Source organism: Epinephelus lanceolatus, chromosome 5, assembly GCF_041903045.1.
Source record: "Epinephelus lanceolatus isolate andai-2023 chromosome 5, ASM4190304v1, whole genome shotgun sequence".
Lineage (NCBI taxonomy): Eukaryota > Metazoa > Chordata > Actinopteri > Perciformes > Serranidae > Epinephelus > Epinephelus lanceolatus.
In genome coordinates, this window is record NC_135738.1 from 17,247,981 (window position 1) to 17,275,473 (window position 27,493).

At 42.6% G+C, this 27,493-nt stretch overlaps 1 protein-coding gene across 2 annotated transcripts in view; it reads left to right on the forward strand.

Annotated features, from left to right (window-relative positions):
- The window catches only part of LOC117262840 (A-type voltage-gated potassium channel KCND2-like), a 51,082-nt gene that overhangs the window by 15,578 nt on the left and 8,011 nt on the right, over positions 1 to 27,493 (forward strand). The window contains exons 3-4 of one of the 2 annotated variants that reach the window (XM_033635996.2): positions 26,201 to 26,363; positions 26,827 to 26,925. In XM_033635996.2, the coding sequence (XP_033491887.1) occupies positions 26,201 to 26,363; positions 26,827 to 26,925 (262 nt within the window). The remainder of the gene's footprint in view (positions 1 to 26,200; positions 26,364 to 26,826; positions 26,926 to 27,493) is intronic. The other variant, XM_033635997.2, reaches the window with a different exon arrangement.

The window sequence follows — 27,493 nt, forward strand, 5'->3', positions numbered from 1 at the left end:
TGTGACCTTACTCTTGTCTCATTCTCGTGAACGCGATACCTAAAGAACATGAGGGAGGGAAATCCACCACATTTTCCACAAACGTCCACCTGGACTCAAGATTAAACTAATGATAATTTGGTGGTCCAAGGTCAAGGTCACTGTGACCTTACTCTTGTCTCATTCTCGTGAACGCGATATATCAAGAACATCATGAGGGAAATCCACCACATTTGCCACAAATGTACACCTGGACTCAAGATTAAACTAATGATAATTTGGTGATCCAAGGTCAAGGTCACTGTGACCTCACACTCACCTCATTCTCGTGAACGTGACATCTTAGAACATCTTGAGGGAAATCCATCACATTTGCCACAAATGTCCACCTGGACTCAAGCATGAACTGATGAGACTTTGGTTGTCAAAGGTCAAGGTCACTGTGACATCATAAACCATGTTTTTGGCCATAGCTCAAGAATTCATACGCTTATAATGACAACATTTTACATAATGACATGGATGTAAACTATAGCTGCAATTTGACTGGTTAGTGGGGGCATACAACTGCCAGGCCAGTAACTGTAGTATAAAGATACACTATGTACAGACTCATACAAAAGTAATCCATCTCAATCATCACTCATGACCCTCTGGAAATGTGTGGTGGTGTATTTTTCTGCAGAGACTCTGCTCCCTGTATTCTCTTATGTTCTACATCCAGGACATTGATGTGTGTGTAACCCCACAGTATTCAGGTGAGATCTGGGCTTTATAAAAAGGTAGTGACCAGGTGCCAGACTGTAAGCAGCAGGTATCCAAGAGACTCAGTGCTGAAAAACACAAATACAGTGAGGTAAAACAGCAAACAGGAGCCAATCTAAGGTCCGCTTTATTTTCACTGTCACTAGCGAGCATGTTTGCAAACAGTAACCCACAATCCTGCATAGCATACCCTCACAGATAAACATTATGAATATATCTGCTGCAACTACCAGCTGATATTGCTACAGTCACTATCATAGGCTGCTGTTGTTGGTGGACACAATAAAGCCTGTGTAGTATAAAGCACAGGGTGCAGGGCTTCTCAAGGACTTTCCAGGCCCAATTCCCTCAGATTCAAGGACCCATTACGGCATAGTTTGAGACACGGATCAAGGTTAATTACTGTTAGGCTATTAACAGTGAGAGTTTTCATAATGAGAGCGAGCAGCCTTACAGAAGCTCACAGACAACAATTAAAAAGGAAGAGAGGCTGTATTGTGTGAACACTTCACAGTGACGGCAGATGAAATCCAAAGAACTTCAGTCTCTATTCAAGCACTTTCAATGATCCATGCCTATTTATGTCTTCATTTATTCCCCTTAATTTCAAGCATTTCCAAGACCTGTGGGAACCCTGCTTGTGATATCTATCAGCCTGTGAAAACACATTCATGTATAAGTTTTCGTGTAAATTCGTTTTTTGTTGGTTGTTGTTAATGGATGAAGTAAAACTCTCAATCACACACAAATAGATGATGCAACTGAATAACAGACTCTGGTCTTAAAGAATTACCACAGTGTTAAATCAACACTTCACTGCCACGATCTCCACAGGGGTGGAGCATTAAATCTCCACAAAGAGAAATGGTGATGAGGTTTTTATTGTGCCCGCCACCTGTAAATTCAGAGCGGTCACATGGCAGGTTGAAGGCATCACATATTAGTGTCTGTCTTTTGTCTGTATTTCAGAGTAATTTACTGTCACACACTGTGATAAAATGTACAAACATTTTTCCAGGTTTCTGCATAAACAGTCATTCTAGCACTGTGGCTCCCAACCTTAGTCCTTACAGCACCCATTTTCTATCACTGAGTAAACTTATCTCCGCTGACAAAGTGACATATTTAATGGATATTTTATATTATATTCAAGGCATAACAAAAGCATTTAATGTGTAACTGCAGGAAGTTTATCTAAAATGAGTGATTATAATGATTTTTGAGCAGATTATTTCTGTGAATGTTGCATCAGAGATACATTTTCCAAATATTTGTAGGAACTTTGGACAGAATTCTCTCCCTCTCTTTCTCTACATGTGTGTTTTTCACAATTATACCTACTTAGAAGGCCTATTATTTTTAGAAATTGAGTGTAATACCCCTTTCTTTTGCTTGGCCCTTGTTGTATAAGCTCTTTGGTTGTTTTAACTGGGAACTTGTCTAATGCAGGATGAGACTGTTTAGCAGAGAGCAGTGGCATAAGGCAGTTACGATGGACCCCCAGTTCATGCTATTATGATGGGCCCTAGTTACTGGTTATAAAACACACACACACAGAGTTTGGGGTGTGTATATATTTTACCAACAGTGTGTCTTACTGCCGCTTTTATGTCATATCCATTTGCAGATGTACCCAGCTTGTCAGTCTTGAAAGATTTTGCACCAAACCTAGTTACTGTGAATCGTATTGTCTCATTACATGATTGGACTGAGACTTGATATTGGACATTAACATACGTGTTACCCTGCAATCATCATTACATATCTGTATATGATGAAAACTCCAAAAGAAAATAGGAAATTATTTGTTTAACTAAATTGTTTTTTATAGTTTGTGTACAATAAGCATGTAATTTTTAGGGCTGTCAAAATAACGTGTTAATTTTGATTAATTAATCACAGAAAAAATTATGCGTTCAAAAAAACTGATGCTTATTAATCTCGTTCCGTGGTGCCCTTTGACCCGGTGTGTCACTGAAGGCCACAGTGGCTCTGTCACATGATGGAGGCAGACGAGGCGATGCTGCTTGGCCCCGTGAATGGAACATGGTCATTTGAAAAACGGAACTGTTGATAGTAGCATTTAGCAGTGAACCCAGAGGTCCAAGCTAGCACAGCCTCTGATGCTAGCGCTAGCAGTCAGCCTCGTCAAGCCACACTCAACCAGGTGTTCAAGTTGAGGAAGTCTACCTGAGACCGACTAACTAACTCCCTTACAAAATGGACTGCAGACTGGGTGGTAGAGGACAGGGGGACAACTGTGTCCAAAATCCAGCAGCTTTACTCCAACACATCTGCCAAAAGTCATTTGAACTGAAATTTTTTAAATACTTTCACAGTAAAAATTGATGTATGTGATTAATTAAGATTATTTAATCACAGAGCATGTAATTAATAAGATTATTTTTTTAATCTCTTGACAGCTCCAATAATTTTGTTATAGACTGGTGCTATTTTACAAAAACAGAAAACCATGATGGAGATGTGTTTGCCTTCTTGAGGTCATCTATCAAAAATTGCACCATTTTTGATTCAACATGAGTTCTTCTTTGAACACGGGCGTATTTGCAGGAGGCAATTGTGCCCCTCCACCGCACTGCCTGCACTGCCTATATTTACGCCCCTGGCAGAGAGTGATGGCTCTGTGAATACAGCATGTGTTCAGGTCTTTACCGTGCCCTCTGAGATTTCTTTTTTAAATTTATATATTCAATCATAATCTAAACTTTAAAGATAATTTCTTTTTTTTTTTTGTAATTTACTTTTTATTGGCATTTGACATTAAAGCTAAACTGCATGTGTATCCCATAGTGGGCTTTTCAGATGCTCGTAGGGAAAACTTCCCTACAATATAGTCAATGATTTGTGAAAATAAAATCAGGCCTATGTGGTTTTACATAGCTGACCATTTTTCCTAACGTGCAACAAATTGTTCAATTTTATCGTTGACAAATGCTGTCATCTGCTCCATTTTGTAAATGTCCATTGTGTGGCCATCCATACCTTCAGGGTTTGGCTCTACTGTGATAGCCATTTCAGGGTGAGAGTCTTTTTTCCAGCCTTAAAAATGATTTCATTTCATCAAAGCTGAGATAAAGGCCTACAATTGTTTTGTCACACCCCTTAAAATCAAGAAGGCCTCGCGACCCCCTGTGAAGCTTTGGCGCCCCCTAGCAGGGGTCACGATCCTCAGGTTGGGAATTGGTGCTCTTGCAGCATGATTTTAAGAATGGCAGCATTTGTCAGCTGGTTTGCCCCCACTTTAGTCAGTACTGAAATATCTCAACAGCTATTGGATGGATTTCCATTCAGTTTTGTACAGATATTCATGATCCCCAGAGGATGAACCCTACTGACTTTGGTGATCCTTTGACTTTCCCCCCAGCGCTACCACGAGGTTGATATTTGCAGTTTTAAGTTGAGTGTCTCAGCAACAGTTGGACAGAACTCTGGTGCAGGCTTTCATGTTCCTGTCAGGATGAGCTGTAATATCTTTGACGATCCATTAACATTCCATTATCAGGTCAAAATTTCAATTTGTCCAATCCTTCAGTGAGTTAACACCATCAGTGTGACCACGTTAGCAGCTGACGTTAACTCTTAGCACAGCCTCGCAGAGCTGCTAGTTTTAACTACTGTCAGTAGTAACTACAGTCTGTCAAGGTAACTGTGCGGCAAGTCTAAAATTGGTAAGACTCGCTACTTCTGGCTCCTACCATCACGTCGGATGACTTTCACATCTGATTGTGCTTTCACAGATCATTTTTACATCTCTGCTAAAAGATGTCTTGTCAGAGCTCAGTGCGGGACAGTTTGCTGTCACTGTGTTTTGGCAGCACATTAGGTGTTTTACAGTTTTGTCACACAGCAGGATCTTGTAGTGAGAAGTAAAGTATTGTGCTTAAGAACAATTTGAGATGCTTTGACTTTATGCTGCTTTATACTTCAACTCCATTACACTTCAGAGGGAAATATTTGACTTTATTTGACAGCTAATTTAGATTTTACATGCAAAACATCTGATTAGCAAATAAAATACGACGCACTACATTAAAATCTTCATCCTCCTGGCTGGGGTACCCACAGACCTCAGAGGTGCTTTATTCTTTATTCATTCCAGTTTTTCATGACTTTGTCAATCAGTTTTTTTCCAAATGACTTCATATGATTGTTTTCTGTTTTAATTAGTGCTTTTTAAAAGTACCACTGTATTAAAGTCCCGGGGGACCCCAGTCAAAAGCTGTTATAATAGATGGAACTATTTATTGAGTTCATGTTTGCCGTGGGTCCTATTTTAAAATGTCTCACACTATCAAGGGCGTACGGACACTCTGTCATTTTGAAGGTGACAGACACAGATTTTCTCATGTGCTCTGCTGACGACCCTAAATGCTCATCCTTCTAAAGAAGGACGATGTTCAAAGTCAGCTGTCTCCTAAAATAATAATACCCTGTGTTTTTTATTTCAGATGAAATAAAGTATGAGGTATGAAGTAGATTGTTCATTGTTTTGCAGCTACATAATTTAATGTTCACTACATTCATTTTGCTCCTCACATTACATTTGGGAACTATTTGATACTGTGCACCTTACGTGCAGGTAATAAGAGTTATGATGAAGTTTGGCGGAGTGATATATAAGATGTGAGATGCTTCTCTTGTTGATTTTCAGTCGTCCTACGTTCTTTTTGGGAGATTAAAGTGGATCAAGTCACTGAGCAGCTGTCCCTGTGCTCTTACTTGACCCACAGCCCTTTGATAGATAAGTCACTCAGTAGTAACAGATTCAGCATTATTGAGTTGCTGGTAAATTATTATTTCATTGTCATTTATAGCGCTTGTTTATTGTTTCATTTATATTTTCATGTGCAGTGTTTAAGTGGAGTCATTGTGTTCCCTTGGTTATGAGCTAATTGGTTCCTACCTGCCCTTGTTTTGTGGGGACAGGTATGAGTGAGACACAAGAGAGAGTGAGTGCCTCGTGCTTAACAGTGAAGAGAAGTTGCTGTACACCTCAGTTGGGATGTGTTAGTACTGTCTTGCCGTGTTGGTAAAACTTAAAAGAAGGGGAAGAAACAAAAGTTGTAGCCTGCTTATTAACATTAACATTTTGCCATGATAGTTGTTTCTTATAGTAGTTTATTCCTGGTCTGTGGTTAAATATAATGGTAGGATGAGAGATAAACTAACCAGCAGTACATAAAATAGTTAGAATTAGGTTTGCATTAAGCAGCTATGTTAAAGTGATGCTTTCACATGATTGCAACAAAAGAGATAATACAAATCTGACAGAATATGAATTATCAATACTTTTATTAATATTTTAAAGTACCTTTTGCTTAAGCAACATTTTGAATTAAACTTAATCTTGTAATTTTACGTTAAAGCATTACTGCTTTTACAAATGAAAATGATCTGAGCACATTTTCCCACTCCGACCTCGTCACATACTGACGTTTGGTGACAACGTGAATGTTACCCTGGGTGCGTTTGATGTCGATGTTCTGGGACGCCGTGTCAACTTCAACCTACATGCATTGTCTTCTTTCAAAATACACTTCTGTTTTCACAGGAAATTTACCGTTTACATACAGTCTCTTTCAAAATAAACGCACTACGTCGGTACAACACCGCAATTTGACATTTTTTTTCCCTCCAACAACAAAAGCACATGGTTGGGTTTAGGAAAAAAGAATAGAATTTGGCTTTAGGGTGAAAGTCGGTATCTGTTGGACCTACTCGTCGTACTTAGACTTTCATCACCTTAACTTTCATTCTTGTCCCACCGTGTTTCCCCCAAACACCAAAGTGTGGATACCCAACCTGAGCCCGACGGTTCCGACGGGTCGGGCCGGGTTCAAATAACAAATCAGAAATTTTGTTCAGGTTCGGTTTGGGTTCGGCCCACTTGACATGCTGCTGTGTTGTGCTACTGTATGGCCTATTCAAGTGCTGGAATTTGTTTTTTACGTGACAACGCCTGAATGCCATACATGCTCTTCTCCTGCTGAGTGTATGTGCTGAGCTGCTGTCCGTGCGGCATGTTTGACTGTGCGTAACAGCAGCCTTTTGATGGTCATTTACACACTGTCCATGTGTGATCACGGTTAACAGACAAGCTGTAACCATGATAACTACATCGGTTAACAAACTGTGTCGGGCTTGGGTCGGGTTCAGACTTAAAGATCAGAAAGTCTGTTGGGGTCAGGCCAGGCTTGGTCAGGAAAATGCTACCTGACACCACCGAGCACTGTTAAACCATAACGGCAACTGGCAGTGTATGATGCAGACGTTAAAGGACAGCTTTTTTCGTCAGTGTCTGACGCCGCAAGTCACTGATCAAGCGCTGGATTTTGACAACTTCAGAGTGAGACTGAGATGTTTTCTACCACTGGCCAGATCCTCCCAAGCCGTATTTGTAAAAATGAAAACAGAAAAACCCAAAACAAAAACTTTATTAGTGTAGTAAGTTTAGGTACAGTTTAAGGCACAAAGTATTTGCACCCAGGTGTGCGTAGCCAACAATGCTACCTGCAGTGTAAATAGCCGACGCAGCTTTTACGTCCGGATATATATTCTCCTGGCCATTCTAGCAACACCAAAATATGACATTCACACTAACGGGTCTATTCAGCTATTCTGCTAAAGTTTATGTATACAGTGTGCATTCAGCAGCTTTATACATCCTAAAAATTGAAAACAATAAGTCAGCTGAGTCTAAAAATATGAAGCCAACATTGACTCATAGCCTGGTCCCCTGAGTGAAAGTCCTGCGCTTGACCCATTAATCCACCACATCTTACTCTCTCCACGGACTGTGTCGCTCTTTATACCCCCGACTCTCTGGCTGTACGTTTGTGAGTTTTGTCTCATGAGTTTACCTCTTTAATCGCAGAGAATATCTGAGAGTGGCAAGTACTCCATGACCTCTTAGCCCTAATCTGAACCGCGTCTGACCTGTGTGACGAATCCTAGCCAATGACAGCACACAGTGGGATCATTAATAACGTGTTGTAGGGATGGATGTAAATAGGTGAATATCTGCAGTGTCACTGTTCTCACCCAGGTGCAAATAGCACAGATTTGTTTCTTAAGCCCACATGCAGGTAGTGAACACACACTGCAGGGGGGCAGGTTACCAACTAACAAGGTCACAGCAGGTAAACATACTGAAGCAGTAAAGTGACAAATCCTAATCTTACCCCGTCAATGCCTTCTGATGCTGTAATGGTTGGATTTTATTTACTTTACAACAATTTAAAGGCTTTATTTAGATTGATATGTTCGCTTAGGCGTTATTGAAGTGCGGGTTCTGCTCCCACCTAAAGGATTTCCTGCCTGTGTGTCTCTCTGCAGGCGTCCCACACAGGAGTATTTCAACTGCTTAAGGATTGCATTTCCATGTGGGGATTTTCTCTTCTTTTTCAAGGTATTAGTGGAAAACCGTAAACAGTTGATTATTATTTGTATTTTTCCCCTTAGCCAATTGTCCGTAATCCCTGTGGAGGAGCTTAAGAGTTAGATTTCTGGCATGCATGGCCTTATCTTTACATAACGGCCACAGACAAAACGGAGTGTGTCTCATTTTGACTAAGCCACACATTTGGGCCGAAAGGCAAAGACAAGCAAGCGAGCTGAGCGGAGAAGAAAGCAGCTCAGACAGTTAGCATTAATGCGGCCGGACACTGCAATCAATTTCAGGTCAAGCGTAGTCTCATTTACTTGGGAACACACACTTTGCACATTCCTGATGTAGATGCCGTTAGCATACACACGTGGTGGAGTTTGATCCCTGTTGTCCTCTGGAGGTCACAGGGGAATCATGCCTGAGCATCCTTGGACACAGATCCAGCATCAACCTCTCTAATGTGACATTCAATTACCTCCAAAGGTGAAGTGGTCTCGTTCGGATCCAAAAATCAATTTTGCATGGACTTTGCTGCAGTTTACACCTCTGGGCTCTCCTCCACCCTCTTGTGTACACATGTTGGCGAGAGAAAACAAGCTGCGTCGCTGACGTTCCAACTCCCATCGTCTTTTCTATGAAACGGCATCCATCAAAGTTAATGGGCTGTAATCATCACCACAAATACACTGTCGCACATCCCACTGCTCGCTCCTGAGTATTCAACTCCCAGTCAATGGGATGTAAAGAGTGACAAGCGTGAGGAACACAATTTCCCATATCATTAACGACCCCAAGTAAAAACTGGAAGAGGATCCAAAAAGTTTTTGAGAATTTAAAATTCTCGTCTCCGGGGACCGCTGAGCAGGAACATTTATCAGAAGTGCATTTGACATTCAGTCGATACTACTGACGCTGTATTTCGGGGATATATCAACATTGTCATCTAGTGGAATAATTCTTGTTAAAGTATGTCACTCAGTACCAACAGATCTGCCGTGTGGTAGATTCATTTTCCAAGCAGCCAAGCCTGCCAACTTCAAATCAGGGTTCAGCGTATACTGTATATCTATTTATCTCCAGGCTGTATGCTGCTGGACGTCTGATTATACATCACACGCACATACACAGACTATTCTTTCACTGCCTGGCATGGCAGCGCTCCAAGAAGACTGTCCCTGAAGTATTTGTGTGTTTGATAGGATGTTTTAGCTGTAGCATCCCCAGAAGACAATTTGTAGACCTCAACAGATGGAGAAGTCCAATTAGAAAGCAGGCGAGTGAATGGGAGAGATGGGAGACAAACGTTCCAACTCTTTCTCTCTCCCCCAGGACAGACTGCTAATCTTAGAGTGCAGGTACAAAACCAACATCACTTCTGTTTTGGAGGGGAAACATTAAAAAATAAATAAAAGCTAGAAAGCAGGCGGGGAAAGAGAGAGAAAAAAAAACCACACAGCGCCTGTGATTTGATTTCTTAACACCACACAGTCAAAGAGGAACGCGTTGAATTTGATACAGCTTGCTCTCACTCCACATCTACAGTATGTAAAAATATCTCCTTCTGTTGTCTGATTCTTCAAGGGCAGACGTCCCACAAAGCAATTGCCTTGCCATCAGCCAAGACCGAAAAAAGGAGAAGAAATGAAAAAGTGCTTAAATATAGCAACCCCCTGGGATAGTGGGAGGGAGGGTGTGCTGTAGTGTGATTAAAATGAATAACCTTCATTCAGTCACGATTGTTAACAGTACATTCGAATGTGCTGTCTTTGGTGGAGCCAAAGCTGGGCCTTTTACACCGCCTGTCTTTGGAGTGTTAACATCGTTATTCATCAGGAGGCCTGTCCTCTGCAGTGACGAAGACGCTGGAGTTATAAATAATGGGAGTTGTGTCATTAAGTACACATGCTTTCTCCAGCTGGCCCAGGGTCAGTTTAATTCAGGCTGCAGCCACCCCTGTTGCGGGTGCAGACATAGCTGTAAACCCGCTGATGACTGATAGATTGTGTGGATGCAAGACCAATTTTCATCGGCAAAATGACCTTTCGGTTGTGTTATTGTTGTTCCGCCCATGGCCCTGAGTTATTATTTTTCGTGTCATTTTTTGATTTGACAGGAGAAGTCTCGTGGAGTGAAATGGGAAAAGTAATGATGTCCCCGTGTGCATGGAGTATAGCGCGGTGCAGGTGGGGAGATGGTGGATATGGCTGCAGCTAGCAGCTCCACTCTGCCCCAGGGGCCAGTCAGCAGCTGTTAGAAGAGATGCAGCTCTTCCCAATACTTCCCCACAGGTTCTCACTGGTTCCCGGTACTCGCTGTTATCTGGGCCCGCTGCTGTCGCCAGTCTGGCTGCTGTCCACACTCTCTGAGAGAGCGCTCAGTACATTTTTACGCTTCACCACTCTTTCTGTCTCATCCCAACCTCCGCTATTCCCCTCAGCTTCACTCAGATTTTGAAGTGCTCCTTTGAACTTGCAGCTGTTTTTTTAAATGGCTGGAATTTGTACCTTGATGTTTGTTTCAAAGACACCCTCTGAGGAATTTAAAATGCCTCTTTCACTGGCATGACAAATAATCTGAGGCCAATTCTGTGTTGGGTTCTGCATCTACTTACACTATCCCATATTAACCATCCTGTGCGTAGTCTGGCGTGTACAGGAAGCAGACTTGAAGATGAGGGGCTGCAGCTGTTTGGTGTAAAAAGCTGATACAGACAATTTAAAGTTGCAACTCAAACGGAATCTAGAAGGTTTGTGGTGTTGAGCATGAGGAAAATTGATCCTTACCCCCCAACACGTATTACCCTGAGACTTTCTCCTGTACTCCAAATTCTGAAAACCATATTTGGCCTGCTGGGCATTACTTTGTTCACTGCCTTAAAGGGACAGTTTACCCCAAAATCTAAAAGTACATATTTTTCATATTACTTGGAGTGCTATACATCAGTCTAGATTGTTTTGGTGCCAGCTGCTGATTGTTGGAGATATTGGCTGTAAAGATGGCTGCCTTCTCTCGTATATCATAAAACTAGATGACACTCGGCTTGTGGTGCTCAAAGTACAGAAAAAATACATTTGAAAAACTCGACAGCAATGTCTCTTTCCAGAAATCATGACCCAGTTACTCAAGATAATCCACAGACCTTGTTGTGAGCAGTTTTATATAGGAACTATTTTCTTTCTACTGAACTACACCCACAAACCGCATCACCGCGCAGAAGGAAACGTCCAGCTACTCATGGACAAGATGTTCATCCTCATGACAGCATGAGATGTAACTAAAATGCCGTCCTCAGCTGAGCTGTATCGTTAGCTAGCTCAGCAGTGCTAGTTGAGCTAGCAGTACATGCACACTTCCTTCTGCACAGTGATAAAGTTGGTGGCTTTAGTTTGGTAGAAAGAAAATAGTTCTGCATGAAACTGCTCACAACAAGGTCTGTGGATTGTCTTGAGTAACCAGGTCATGATTTCTGGAAAGAGACATTGCTGTTAAGTTTTTCTACACAGTACAAGCCGAGTGCCATCTACACTCACAGGTCACTTTATTAGGTACACCTTGCTAGTACTGCATTGGATCCTCTTTTGCCTTCAAAACTGCCGTAATTCTTGATGTCATAGATTCTGCAAGGTGCTGGAAACATTACTCAGAGATTTTGGTCCATATTAAAAAAACAAAACATTTGAAAAACTCAACAGCAGTATCTCTTTCCAGAAATCATGACCCAGTTATTCAAGATAATCCACAGACCTTGTTGTGAGCAATTTCTTGTAGGAAATATTTTATTTCTGAGTTGACAGATTCGTCCAGCATTGTGACATGAAACAGTGGTTTCATAATAAAAATGAAAACAATCAATGAGCACTGTGGAATTCGATTAGCAAATCAGCGCCAAGAGTGGGACTAAAGCTGTTGTTAAGTGGTGCACCGGGACTAATGAGGAATAGTAACAACAATAGACAAGATAGATGCTGCTATTGGGGCTGCTCTGAATCTATGTATCTGTCTCAATAATGCCCAACATCATAGTTTGTTTTAAGAGTGGAGTGAAACAAACTATGATGTTGGGCATTATTGAGCAAAACAGGTATGTTGGCATGGTTAAGCATCAGGATGGATTTTATCCATTCAAATGGGTACATTGGTCTGTTGTGATTAGTTAGGGTTTGAGTGGATGCATTGTCAGACTGAAGATGGAGAATCTGTCGGGCAAGTTGCCAGGTGTAGTTCGGTAGAAAGAAAATAGTTTCTACATGAAGCTGCTCACAACAAGGTCTGTCAATATCTTAACCAACCAGGTCATGATTGCTGTCGAGGTTTTTAAATGTATTTTTTCAGCGCTCTGAGCACCACAAGCCGAGTGCCATCTAGTTCTATTATATTAAGGAGAAGGCAGGAATCCCTACGGCCGATACCGCCAACACTCGGCAGCTGACACCAAAACAATCTAGACTGATAAATAACACTACAGGTAATGTTTTGATTTTAGGATGAAACGTCCCTGAAGTCTTTTTCAAGCTTTAATAGTAACATTGTCCTGTCCAGAGACTGCAGAGTGATAGTCAATCAATCATCAAAGTTCATTCTTAACTTTGTATGAGGTCCATTTATAAGCATTTATTCCAGCCTCTCAGATGAGAGGAAGTGCCGCTTTTTTGTCTTCTATGAGTGGCAATTAAAAAACCTTTCGGTTTTGAACTGCTGGTCAAGACACCAAACTCCAGGTCTGGTGATGGGCATTTTCAATTATTTTTTGACATTTACATTTAATAGTTTAAACACTTAACAGATTAAATGGCCACTCCGGCAATTTATTATTGCATTTCCACAAAGTTAAAGCATGTGAGAGACTAATTTAAAAATAATTGTCAATTGAAACAGCAGAGGCAGAGATATCCTGACTATTTTCTCCACATATTGTGGGTAAACTGGATTTAGAAAATGCAACACAAAATCTTTCATTAAACACTCCCTGACTGGTAAATGCTCACTTCTTTTAAGCTCCACACTTCTAGCTTGTAACTCGGGCCTCGTGTTATAAATTTGAAGTGCAGCACAGATAACCCTGATGACACCATTATAACAGCATCAGGGGTTATTTTCTTAGACTCCACAAAGCTCCTCCACACAGCCGAAGAAGACATTATGCATCTGTTTCTCAGGCTGCTCTCATTCACTGTTTGTACTTAAAGCAACGAAAAGTAATGCACTATGACTTGTATCTAAACCTGGTAATGGTGAGCCAAGACGCTTTGATCATGTGACCTATGTGCTGCAGGCTGCCCTCCCTCATGTCACAGGAGCAAAGGTGGAATTCAGGTGTCACAGTATTAAGAGTGACAAAGTCTGCATAGGTCAGGGGTCAGAGTGGCAGACGGGTCAAACAGACGCAGGACCAGGAGACCAGGGTTCGTGCCCTGTGTGAGTGTGGAACCAAAAGTCATTGTTGTGTAACGTCACATCGTCATAAGGACGCCCAACCATGATTCTTTTCCTAACTCTAACCTAATCTGTGGCGGAGAGAATTCATAGGATGTGGATGACTTTTCATAAGAGATATGACCTCATGAGGATTTGTTGCTGTTTTTACAAGCTCAGTCGTACTACTTGTGATGAGGAAAAGTAATCTTTATGTGTAAAGTTGGTTTAGTGCCCATTAAGTAAAAGAATCACTCAATAAAATACTTGATACTGAAAATAATCAGTAAATATCCAGCATCTCTACATGGCTCAAACTGGCACATTTAGAAACACCACATAAATCTTTCCTTCCAGTCGGTGTATTATCACCAAGAGCACAAATTCACTGAGCCCAAAATCTGGTGACTCTGTTCCCTGCCATTAAAAAAGCAGATTTTTAGATACTGTAGCTCACAAATGCACACGCTGCAAACTCAGAGTTAAGGGGCCATTTGGTGGAGGGAGCTGATATCCAGCGGCTGCTCTGTGTGGAATCGCACATCAAAGTTAATCTTGCACCGTCTGCTCTGGCGCCGCGGAGCACTAATCTGCTGTCAGTGTGATGAGGCTCCTGGACCAGTTCCCCTTTCCAACACAGAGGCACTAATCCGCGAGACCTTTCACGTTTTTCCTCTTCTCCATCACCTGACCGCAAAACAAAGGTCACAGGGGTCACTTTGAAATCTCGTCGAGTCACTACTAGTTATCCATTTGCATAGGTTTTTATGTACATTATGAGCCAGTGAGAGGCGAGTTTGGTACACTGTGTCCTTGTGAGGAGGAATTTCACACTGCACAACAACAACAATACAACTAATAACATCATCACAGATATTACTAATGCTACTACTGTTATTAACAGGGGTGTAAAGATACATTCATCTGGACTGATTAATAATCCAATATCATACATGCATAGTGAAAACACTGATGCATATCTTCATCTTTTAGATATGCCTTTATTTTGAAATGCCCATGGCACGTCTGTGTCACCTCCCTCCTTAACATTCAAACTGTGCCAGTGGCCCAGTGCCAGGCAAACTGTGGCAAGCAGCCAAGAAAAGACAATAAGGATATTTACTGATATTATCTCGTATTGATCGCAGGCCCCTGAATTGAATTCATTCCAATCAAAAACATATTGATATCAGCAGATTTTATATGGTTGTTCAAAGAATTGATGGTGTGTTGTGATGTAACTTGTAATTTATATCTGTTGTTATTGCTACTTTATTTTTTATTTTTTTATTGGTCATCTCTAAATTTAAAAATCAGCATTTTCACTTTTAAAGCACAGACTGTAAAAATAATGGACGTAGCTGCTGGGGTGTCACCCATTGATTTGTGGAATCCTGTTTTAAAGCCTCAAGTTCAGTATTTCCAGCACCGCCACAGGGAGTGCAACAGACTTTGAAGCCAATTTTCATAGTGGCCAAACAGTGTAATTACATCATCACATGATGCCCTGTTTACAAACCAAAAGACACGTCTGTAAATCTATGGATACATTTTTTTTCAGCAACATTACCCCAGCAAAATGATTTGTTTTACTATCAAAATTTATTGTATTTGGTCCGATAACGTTTGAAAAATATCAAGTAAAGCTGCACGATTTATTTATAATATCCCCATTCAAGTTAACGGAGCGCTAAACAGGAAGTAGCAGGCTCGGCTGGCTTAAGTACTCAGCTGTGCTCCACCGTGGTCAGCTGCCGTAAGTCTCTAGTTCGCTTGCTGTATAGGCTGCACAGTGCTAAAGCAGTGCTGATTATCTGGCTAATTTTATACCCAACAGTTGAACCATTTTGGCTTCATGTACAGCTGAACAACTTTCATAGAAATGAACAGGCTCTAACTCAAATGCTGCATCCAGGTCTCTTTATACATCCATGGGCATTTGGGTCGTCACCATCTTGTTTTTTTTTTTGGGGGGGGGGGGATTGGCAGACAGCCTGTCACCCAAAGCAGCCATGCCCATAATTATGTGTGACTTGAAGCCTTAATAAAATGGGTGGCGGCAACATGGTACATGGTACTTGCCTCACAGCAAGAGGGTTCTTGGCTCGAAGTTTGAACTTCAGGGTGGGGGAGCTCTTCTGTGTAGAGTTTGCATGCATGTCACATGCAGGTTAATTGGTGACTCTAAACTGATGCAAATGTGAATGTGAATGATTGTCTGTCTCTGTGTGTCAGCCCTGCGATAGTCTGGTGACCTGTCCAGGGTGTACCCTACCTCTCACCCAGTATCAGCTGGGATAGGCTCCAGTCACGCTGCGACCCCTAACAGGATAAGCAGTTACAGAAAATGGATGAATGAATGAATGAAAATGTAAATGGGTGAGTTATGTAAAAATTCACCCCCTGTACAGTTGTCATGAATGTTGAAAGTAGCTATAGAGACCAAAACTGTTTGTTTGTTTGTTTTTTTGTATCAGGTTGTAAACATGTTAATTTCTGCTTTAAAGTTGGGCAATTTAACATGGGGGGTCTATGGGGATTGGCTTCTGGAACCAGCCTCAAGTGGTCATTTCACAGAACTGCTGTTTTGGAACTTCAGCATTGGCTTCATTTTGCAGCCCAGGAGGTTGCTGCTTGCTTTAAAGCTACAACCGGTAACTTCTATGAAAGAAATACTTTTGCTGAAAATTTGCTGAAACTGTCACTATGTCAGTAGTTCATGAGACAGAGGGCTACTGAACTGATAGTGCTCCTGATGACATTTGTAGGAATCTTGTAGGAACACAACCATTCAGAGCCAGGAGGGGTCTTTGAGGCATGTCAGTCACTTCCTGTGCACATACTGCACTGCCAACAACAGCGAACACAGCAAAGACAAGTAAACAGAAGAATAATGACAATGAACAGCAAGCTGAAAAGAAAGATTTAAACCGAAACCAAGATAAAGCAGAAGTAAACATGGGAGCAGCTTTTCAGATGTAGAGAGAGCTACAGGACCTTAAAGGATTCAAAGACGATGCCAGCTCCGGCTCAATTTAACTCTCTTCTTAGCTTGTTTTTCATCAGTGGTCTTCTTCTGTTTACTTTGCCGTGTACGCTGGTGTTGGCAAAGGAGGGATGGGCAGTTTTTTCATCGCTGGTGGTTGTTTCTCAGGCAATTGTGTTGGCAAAGCTCCCTCTGAAGTTGGGGGGGGGGGTCACATACAGTAGCTTTAGCCCTTACGTCAGACCTTCACACACAAAAGGTGAGGCAACTCGTCGCCTGCTCGATCAAAGCTTGCTGCGTTCAAGAAAATGCCACCACCCCCTCGCCCGCACGCCGATTAACCTATGATGAATACAGAATGAGTTCATTAGCATAATCGCTTGAGTGTCTGATGATTTCATTTTATTATCACGTTCTCTTATAATCCATAGCTCTGGCGCCCCTTCATGCTTCCAACCCCTCTTTCATGTTCCTTTGCCCTCCTCATTCAGCCACCAAGCAGTGTAATTGCATTATCAAAGTATTATACTGACGATGTGGGGAGATATTTTTAGCCTCTGGCTTTCTAAAGCAATGTAAGGAGGGTGGGCAGATATCTTAACATGGAATGACAAATTAGGCTGTTTGCACTGTTTGAGCCAGTTTACCTTGGTTTCATCATGTCCTCCTGGCTGATCGAAGACTTACATCATCTAGACCTCCCCCATCCGACACACAAATTACTACTCTCCCATTTGCTGTTTGCAGGGTAGCATGCTATTTTTATGGGTCCATGTGGATACTTAACCCTCATAAAGCTTCTATTAATACAGAACAGCCATTCATCTTGTAATTAAAAGAAATTGCCATGAGGAATTGGTGGTAATCATGACGATGAGGAGCTGTAGTAGAGGTGACTTGGCACATAATCGCAGTGGAATGGGGCTGCTTTTTTGCATAGGACAGCAGTTGTTTCTCAAGTGTCAGCAGGTGTAGACTGAGAGACTGGAGAGGAGCAGAAGAAAAGAAAAATGTCAAGCAGGGGCTGTGCTAGCACTGCATGATAATAGCAAAGGAGGAGAAAAAGAAAGAATGAAGCGTTTCATCTTCATCTCATAGTTAGAGGCAGGCAGGTCCAGGCAGAGGAAGGGTGAGTCAAAGTCAGGAATGGAAGAGCGGTAGAGAGGAAAGCTTTTTATCATCCCTGACTCTTAAGAAGATCTCCCAAATGAGAGAGGGCGTGCATGCTAATGTCAAAGCCGCTGTGATAACTAGCCGCCTGGTTTCGCGGGGTGAGGGTTAAGCTGGGATTTGGAGGGCTGAGGGAATACATGTTTGATATGTGAGGGAGAGAGAGATGAGGTGCCTTTGCCAGAGCTATACGTGGGGGATTATTCTATATGGTTTATCTGTGTCTGCATGGCTAAAAAGAGAGGAATTTCTCCGGCCTTTATTGGTTCTGTGTAGTTCCTGAGACTCCACACTGAACCTTCAGCTGGAGGATCAAAGCCACATTGACACCGCCGCATCACAAAGTCTTCATTTACAAATGTATTAACACCGACTGGCGTGTAGCCATATGTGCCATGGCTGTTTCCTTGAACTTCACATGCTAACCTTCAGCTCTTGCACAAGTCTGCAGAGACTCGTTCTCTGGATGGATTGCTGGATTGTGGAAAGCACAGAAAACTATCTCTCACATCTGCTCCGCACTTCATTTTACCACATTTCAGCATCCAGTCAGAGCAATGGAGTCTGTGCATTTTTGCCCACAGTTGGCGTTGTTCACCTATCTCAAAGTTGTCCTTCCCTGTAGCTATTGTTCGCAGTTACTCATACTTGAGTGCTCTGTTTTTCCTACCGCGCGTATTACACCAGCCAGTGCGGTCCTCCGGCTCCCTCCTATCTCTGCGTTCCCATCTCCCCATTATGTTGTGTAGTTCTGCCAGCCTCTCCTTCTTTCCCTTATCACCTGCAGTGAAAATCTAGCAGGCTAATCCCAGCGCCTGTGGGATTCCCCCCTCTATAATGATGTATATCTGAGGGATAGCATCAGAGCAGAGTCCTATCAGCCCACACACTCTTAATCCCATCAGTCTTTGGTGTCCAAACCCAAGAGAGGCAGCATTTTGGATGTTGTGCTCCCAGGCTGCAGCCAGAGATGCAGTGCAGAACATCAGGAATGATACGTGGTGTTTAGGGATCATGTTGGAGATCATGTTCATTTATTGTACCTCTGATTCTTGAAACCTTGTAGTGTATGTCCCGGAGGATTGCATTGCAGTGGTACGCACTGTAGCAGTGCCACTGCATTGAGAAACTCCTGCAGGGTGATAGCCACCAGTGATGCTGCCAGTCTCTCTGGCGTTGCAAGGATTTTTATTTTACAGTCTGCTCAGTCATGCTGGAGACAGATAAACAGAGAATGTGCTTAATATTTTAACATGCTGACCAAAACACAATACAGATTTACATTTGCTTCATCAATAATATAGATTTATGGTACACCAGAGTTTTCCTTTGTTCAACTAGCTTCACTTACCCTTGTTTATCTGTGAATGCTGCAATCTGCTGTTTGCTGCATTCCTCTTCTCTGTGGTCAGATTCACAATGCCTGTTGGCACAGAAGAGAGCGATCATATAGCCTTTCCTTTCTTGTTTTTACGCACTACATTTTTTATGAGAGCTCTTAATATGACATAACCACCCTCAAGACCTCTCCTGCAGTACTCCATAAATCTTGCGGTCTTCACAAATACACCACAGAAAATTTATATCGTCTTGTCGCTCATGTTAGTATGCCTCCGTGACATGCAGGCAGCGCAATCCATTTTCTTGAGATTCTGAATTCATAGTTGTATGAGCATGATGGAGTTCAGGAGGAAAATTACATTTTTTTGGTACATCTATTATTTAACTGTCAGCAAGGATGAATATTGTGCTCCTTCAGCCTTGTGGTGAAGGAACAGAGAACCGTATTGTCATGGAGCATTGCTCCATTTGCTCCTTGTCATGACTCGTAAAAAATGGAGCCTCTCTCGGTTGGTCAGTGTAAGGCTTCATCACTTCCATGTCAAGTCCTCGGATAACATTTTAATGTTGTGTCCACTGTGACACTCTTTGATCCTCTGCCGTGGCTTTACATTTCACATCACGCCTGCAGGACATGTCACCACTTTAAGGATATCCGATACTTCCCGACCTTGCCACTCTCCCAGTGTCCCCACACGGTTTCAATGCCTCTCTCTGTCATTATCAACTTTTGATTGGTACAGTCAGTGACAGTATCGGAGTTTCAGGATAATTGACAGGTTTTGGTCTCACAGGTTTGGAGGGCTTGTCTGTGCTGTAGAAGCCATTGAACTGTGAAACTAAGCGAGCGAATTACCTCAGGAAGCACTGATAGGGAGGCTCGGTGTGCGATGGGACGGTTGGTGAAGGTCAAACAGGAAATCATGCATTCACTGAATTATCAAAGGCATGATGACACAATGCAGAGAGCATGTTTGGAATTTACCAACCTCATCTTTTTGAAATGATAAAAAATGCTAATTCTGTGTCAGACTAAAAGTGGTTGACCTTGACATTTTTTTTTCTCCACCATAAAGTGCTTTTTCAAATTAATGTCTTGTTTTAGCATCTCAAAGAGCATTTCATAGTGAGTTCACCGAGACTCAACTCACACAACAGATGCCAGCGAGTCCAATGAATGTGCCTCAGGGCGCTTTTCCTTGCTTGCAGATAATAAGAAACAAACGCAGAGCGAGATGTGAATTTAAACCAATCTCATGGAGGAAGGTGAGATTGAAATTAATTTGAGATTCAGATTATCAGATTGCAGGGCCCTCAGCAATTATTGGCATGAAACAACGGATATAGATGATGCATGAGATAGGGCAGTGTGCTTAATTTATCTTGATTCTAATCAGCTGATGAATCAAAATGCTTAATGTATTAATCAAATTAGTTTCATTCCTGTGCTTCTCACTGAAATATCAAAGTGGAGGAGATCAAAGTGCAGTTTGATGAGATTCAATGTCTTTACCATGACAGATTTAATAGAATGGCGGCACACACTTCAGCAGCTCCAGTATCTTTATCACAGGGTTTTCCTTCGTCTGAACACTTTGACCTTCATTGCTCACGTCAGTGGAATCAAAAGCTGAGAGGCCATTCTTTCCCTTTTTCTTTTATTATCACACTTTACTACAGTCTCTTCTGCAGCAGGCGAGTTAGTTTCACGGTAAAACCCAGGAAGTGGAAGCTAAAAGTGCCATGACAGAGGTGCCAGTGGATGATTGGATTTTAACGCTGGTGACAAAGCGCTCTCAGCTGAAAGATCTGCCACAATCCTCCTTGGATCCTAATTGTCAGCACTGCTAAGCCGTTGGCAGTGATCTCAACTGGCGTGTGAGTCGGTGGGACAGCAGGACTTACTTTAGACCTCTATGATTACATCAGAAACTTAAGCCTGTGATCACTTAAAAGGGGGGTTTATGTAAGTGTTGCCTTTCTCCTGCCAGCCCCCCCAAACTCTTTGATAGGTTGGTTTATTTCTGTGCAGCAGACGCAGTGGTGCAAATGATCAGAACGAGTCAGATTTTCACAATTTCGGCTCATTTTATCTGAAAAGATTGCATTTCGTTCTGTTTGATTTCAGAAAAAAAAAAGTCCCGCCCTGCCTCTGAGAAGACGAATAAACAAATGACGTGTTTGTTAAGTCATCCAGATATCTCTCTTTTTTTTTTTTCTGCTTTCGCTTCCCACTAACCAGATGGCAGTCAGATTTCAGACACAGGGTTCTGGAAGACAATCAAGGAACAAGATTGCTTTTTTAGGAAGGGGGATTGGTTTAACTAGATGTCAAATTAAAGGCCTTTTCACACACGCATACACACATGCACACACACAAACAAACAAGTGCATGTTCTCGTGACTGCTTGTGTGAGTATTTGTTCCTGTGCGTCCATGTTTTTGGGTGTCCGGCTCTCGCTGTGAGGCGGTGAGGCGGTGAGGTCATGTACAGAAATCTGTCTCAGAGCACCCCCTGATGGAATACCGCACCGCTTTTAAGGTCAACCGCACAAACTCTGCCACGCAGGTTGATACAGGGACTCATGAATGTTTGATTGGTCTATTATCCGAGCCGGGCGGGGACATTCATTCCCCGCTTCTGGAATTCAAATATTCCTTTTAGTCTGACATTTCTCCCACACCGTCTCAGGCGAACCCCCAGTTTCACTCCCTCTCGCCGCGCCAGGCTTCATCTGCAATGCTGTCATGTTGCTGTAGGACAATTCTACAGAATGCGCTGTTTTTAAGACCGGTGCGAGTGCGAGCGCAGTATGGTTTCAGGTGGGTGGAACTGGGGAATTGATACTCAGTCATTCCGACACTCCTCTTCCTCCTCTGCAGGGTGGATAAGGATCTGGCCATCCATCTTCGTGTCTCACCCATGTCAGCTCGGGGTAGCAAACGTGGGTACCTGGTAGTCAGAGACAACAAGAACAAAGCAGGAACATTACTTTAATCTCTCGTTGCTTCTAATTCCTACCTCTGCCGTCATCCAGGAGGCAGAGCTTTGTGTATCTCAGCTTCCCCCTTATGAACAATCCATCACTGTTAGTGTTTCTCTCCAGAGTGCGCTTGCTCCTTTCTTTTTTCTCTTTTTTTTCACCTGCTCACCACTATGCTTTGCTTTCAACTGAAAGGACTGCAAAATATTCCACAGATGACTGTTCAGACTTATTTTCCCATCCAGCAGCATCTCGCCACTCCTCCCATTTGAATAAAACACATGTGAGCAGCCACGTTTATGTGAGAGAAAGCTTTCCTGCATTTTTTATGTGGATCTCTTAATAGGCTTTCAACAGTACATCCGGAATCTATAATTGACACCTGCTGTCAGGCTTCGTCGGTGATTACATAGCAAAATGACTTGACCTGTAATGAACTGTAAAACTAATGACATCTGTGTGAGATTACTCAACTTGAAAGCAAACTGTTGTACATGAAGTCCCATCAAGCGTGATATTAAAATGTCCACTTTTACATCTTTCCTCCCAAGCTCTGTAAAAGCCCAGGCTGTTGGGCCCAACGTGATGGAAACCTGAGGCTAATGACTCAAGCAGACGGCTGTGGGCATTAGACAACTTCATTTATGAAATAGTCAACCTCCCGTGTAGCGATACATTCACATTACCCTGCCTCACTTGAGAGACGCGCGGCTGTCACAGCCACTGAGCAATGCTGATGTCCTTTCCTACCTGCATTCATCTTACTCTCAGGAGGTAATGGTCTTCTCAGGTCATTTGCGCATTAGGGTCTCGATCATTCATCTCACCCACCTGCAATCCCATGGATAGCTGGTCCTCTGCAGCACATAGAGGGATGTTTGGAAGACAAGGAAAACATACATGCTGTGAATCATTTATCCGCACTCACTTCTTTTCCTTGTGCTGCCTGTGGCCCAAAGTGTCTGCAGAGGGCAATTCATGAGCATGCAGGTTGTGTTCGAATGATTTGTGGCTATAATTTGGAAGTTTTTGCCTTGGAGAAATCAGGGTTTGTTCCCTAATTATTCCATGAGTGATAATCACCTCTCTGTGTGACAACAGAAAATCTAAATGCAGCTAAGTATTTAGTTTGTTAGTCTTGTAAGTGGTGGAGGTGTTTGGTACGTGTACGAGCAAAACTTAAACACAGAATCTTTAGACTGGACTGACTTAACTGAATCACAATTGTCACAAACAAATCAGTAGCCTTCAGCTGTGAAGACCACAAAGCCTCAGAAACATCCGTAACACGATAACTTTGTCTCACATGGTTGGCTGCTGAGCTATTAACCCTAACAGTGTCTGTACTGTCAAGCTTTGCTGAGCTGAATGAACCAGTATGAACCAGCAACGAACTGAAAAATTACTACTGAACTGAGGACAGTCAGAATCAGTGCTGATCATCAGTATGAACAGGGATTTGTTCATCTACTGTTGTATGGACTGAAGTGCATTTGAATGGTACTGCAGATAGATAGGCAAAGTCCCCGTGGCCCCTTATTTTGTCAAAAGTATGTACGGTAGTCAACGGAGAGAGATTTATCCTGTTTGAATTGTGCCATAATTTACAAATATGATGTTTGTCAAAGTGAAAGAGATAATTCTGCAAGCCAAGAAGGTCACAGTTTGTTGCAGGTTTGTTGTAGTGCCATTAAGTTGAGTGTGAAAGCGCTAAGTGAACTCTCGCCAACACCAACACGGCCATGACCTTGGAACATTTCACTCACTCAGTTCATCCAGAACTAGAGAAAAAGTATTCAGAGAGTTGAAAATCTCTACGAGTCTGGCCATGTTGAGAGCTTCAGCTAAGTAGAAGAAGAGACAGTAGCTGCCATCAAGGTTAGGAGCTTGCATGCAGGACTATAAAAGGTATACTCTGCAGGAATTGTCATTTGCAAACGGTATCACCAGGAAAAATAAGAAGTGAAAGCCAGCTCCAGACACACTCTTGCTGTTTTAGAATGAGCGTTGTCCACTTGGTATTTCGCTTCACTGTAGTCCAATCAGCAGAGACAGATGAATGAAGTAAAGATAATTTTTAATACAGAATATGATTAAGCTTTAACAGAAGTCTTTGGCGCTTGGAGATATTTCGTGATCAACAGACATCTGAACTGCAGCAGGATAAATCTCCCCATTGAGTTTAGATGCTGATGGTGGCTGATGAGGCAGATGAGGCTGATGAATCCGTAAAGACTAGATGGTGATGGGGAGGAGGAGTGCATGCACGACAACAGTAAGAAAGAACCATATTTAAATCAAGGAGCAGTAAGATGATAGGTTGGAGAAGGTGTGTTCCTGCGCTATTGGTTGATTGTGAATCGGCTGTTGACTCAACTGACCTACCCAAACAATGACACCTAGAGACAGTGAGTGAGCATATGTGTAAGGAGTGATTTGCAGGGTGAGAGGGAAACTACAGCCTGAGCATGAAAAGTATTGTTTTGCTAGAGCTTCATTTGTCTTTTTTTGGCGCCATGTCTGCAAATTTCTTAGATTCCTCTTGGATGTGTGCTGCTTACAGTCTGCAACCTGGCGGCTACCTTTTTATAAGGTCTTGACCTCACCTGCATGCTGTGTCCAGGAACACTCAGAACATAACAAAAAAAGGTGGAGAAAAAACAGGCAGAGGGCAGAGTCTCTGCAGATACGTAGTGCTACATTAGAGACACTAGCACACATCACAAATACCCCCACACTGTCAGAATTCAAAAGGCCCTCAAAACCCACCCCCTCAGCTGCCCCTTCAACCCCCACATGTTTTTACTCCTCAGTTGACTGAATTCAATTCTAATCTTTCAATTTATTTTATGACTTTATTAAAGAATGTAATGTTTGTTTTTTATTCCTCTTTATACTACTCTATGTAAAGCATCTTTGAGGACTCTGGAAATCTCATATAGTATATACATATAGTAGAAGTAGCAGTAGTGGGTCAGAAGTGATGATGGAGAGGGAGCGCTCTTCAATGGAGATGGACCTTTTAGCTGCTTTCTTTTGGGTTGCTGCAATCCTATGAGTCTATACATTGTTTTTTTAGGAAAATCCTGTGAATCTTTAAGTTGTAATAGAACTTATGCAACTTTTGGATGTGCAGTCTTTCTAGTTATTTATTTTATTTTCACAGTCTTATAGTTCAACAGTTCTACGACAAGTTGCAACTGGTACAAACTGGATCAGAAGAAGAAACAGTTCAAATCAGCAGAGGGATTTGTAACTTCCACCTCTAAGTGGCACTGGAGGCAAATGTAAAGAAAGTGAGATCCTGAAGACAGTTTGATTTTAGCTTTACCTTGAGCGCAGACAGGTCCGACTGCCTGATAGAAGACAGGCACATTAATCTCTCTAATGGGGATGATTCAGTCCCACCTGACATATGTACAACCTTTAATCTGTTCATGCTGAATGTAGCCTGTTCAACGTTTGTTTTAGAATGTTGAAAAATTGCATGCTTGTGCTCCAATCAGATCAGTGTCACGCTTGATTTCCAAAGAGCTGCTTTTTCGTTTTATCTGGAACATGAATAGTTTTAATGTGGTTTCAGTGCGTGTCTGCATTCACTATTCAAGGTCCGTTTTGATGTGGGAAGAGGAACAAAACGCACGAGTAGCTGTTAGCGAGGCCCACACACTGAAACCATTTCTCCAGGGTTCGGCATCACACTGTTCCCTTCCCCTTTTGCTTTTACTTGATGTGATACTACTCCCTGTATCTTTCACAAGCTGTTTGGCTAACAGAGGTCACAGGGGATGTGTAGCGCATTTGGTCATGATGTGAAAGCATTAGCCGGTGCCAGCAGGTGTGTAATTATATATGAAACAGGGTTTTAAAAGAGGAAAATCACGACGGCACGTAAGTAGGCCAGGAGAAAGAGACTTCACAAAAGTCCTATTTATTCCTCACCCACTTCAAAAGTGTGACTTCTTATTTGAAGTTGTGAAATCATCCAAGGTCACTGTAACTATTTCAAGACTATTAAAAATAACATTAAACACACAACAACTTAACATGATGAAACACGCCTCCAGGGCGGATTCTGTCAAAGGAATATATTTTTTTTCTCCTTGTTGTTTTTCTACCCAGTGTGCTCACTGTTGTCTGTTCTCTGTGTTTCAGGTATGGTGACATGGTGCCAAAAACAATCGTGGGGAAGGTGTTTGGGTCCATATGCTCTCTGAGTGGGGTGCTGGTCATCGCCTTGCCTGTCCCTGTCATAGTGTCAAACTTCAGCCGTATCTACCACCAAAGCCAGCGGGCAGAGAAACGACGAGCCCAGAGGGTACTGACTCACCCTTCCCTCCGCCTCTTCCTTTCCATCCCTTTCTCTCTATCTCCCTTTATTTCGCTTCTATCTGCCTCTTTTCTCTGTCCCTGTCTTATCCGCCCGTAACAGAATGACAGGGCAAACACTATCTTCCAGAATATTAATCTTTTATTGTGTTTCTGTGTATGTGTGTATTGGGTGGGCTCAACTTCCTTGAGTATATTTCAGTGAGAGAAAGAAATAAGGGAGGCAATGACAATGACTGAACAAATGATCTTCAGAGTATAGTGTCAGCAGCTTTTCAAGAGCAATATGTGCATTTCTTCCTAAAAGTGTTTGCTGAGGCAGAATTTCCTAATCGTAGAGTTAAGCATGGCCTCTCCCTACTAAATACTGTGGCTGCCAGAGGGAGACAGAGTCAATTAGTGTGACAGACAAACCGTCAGGGGCTAAAACAGAGGTCTGTTTGTTCAAACAGAAAACTCGGCTTGCTAGAATCCGCGCTACGAAGATTCGAGGCACTAATGCTTATATGCGCTACAAACAAAATGGGCTCCTGATCGACTCACTGGAGGAGGTAACGGGACCAAGCAGCGGCCGGGGCCTCGCTGACGCTTGCATGCCGCTCTGCTCGGGGGCCATGCCACCACACACGGGGGAGGTGGGGAGGTGTGGGGGGCTCTTCATGCTCTAACACAGGGGCTGCTGTCATTCCAGTGCTTTAGTGTGATCGTCGTCTCTCTTACATCCCACCTCTCAGCTGCGGCATTGACATGCTTCCTCAACTCTCTATCCATACAGCAGGAGAGCCAGGCAGGCACGCTTGCCTTCTGGTGGAGCACAGCCATTACAGTCACACTGACTCATGACCAAGCTCTGCATGTCTGTCCAACAGGGTTTGGAGGGGAAGGAGGGACCCAAAGGCTTACCGGACAGTAGGTCGCCTATGGAGGCTGTCCGCTCGGCCTGCGTCTCCTCTAAACTCTGTTTTTGATTTGCTGTGTGTTCTGTGTGTTATTTCTAGAGCATCCGGGTCGTAGTGCAAACTAACACAACATAACTTCCATCCCAGAGCCGTGCAGAGCTCCATCAACGTGTGTAGTGTTGTTGTGGTGCAGAATCTGTGATGTGTTTGGTGCAATGTG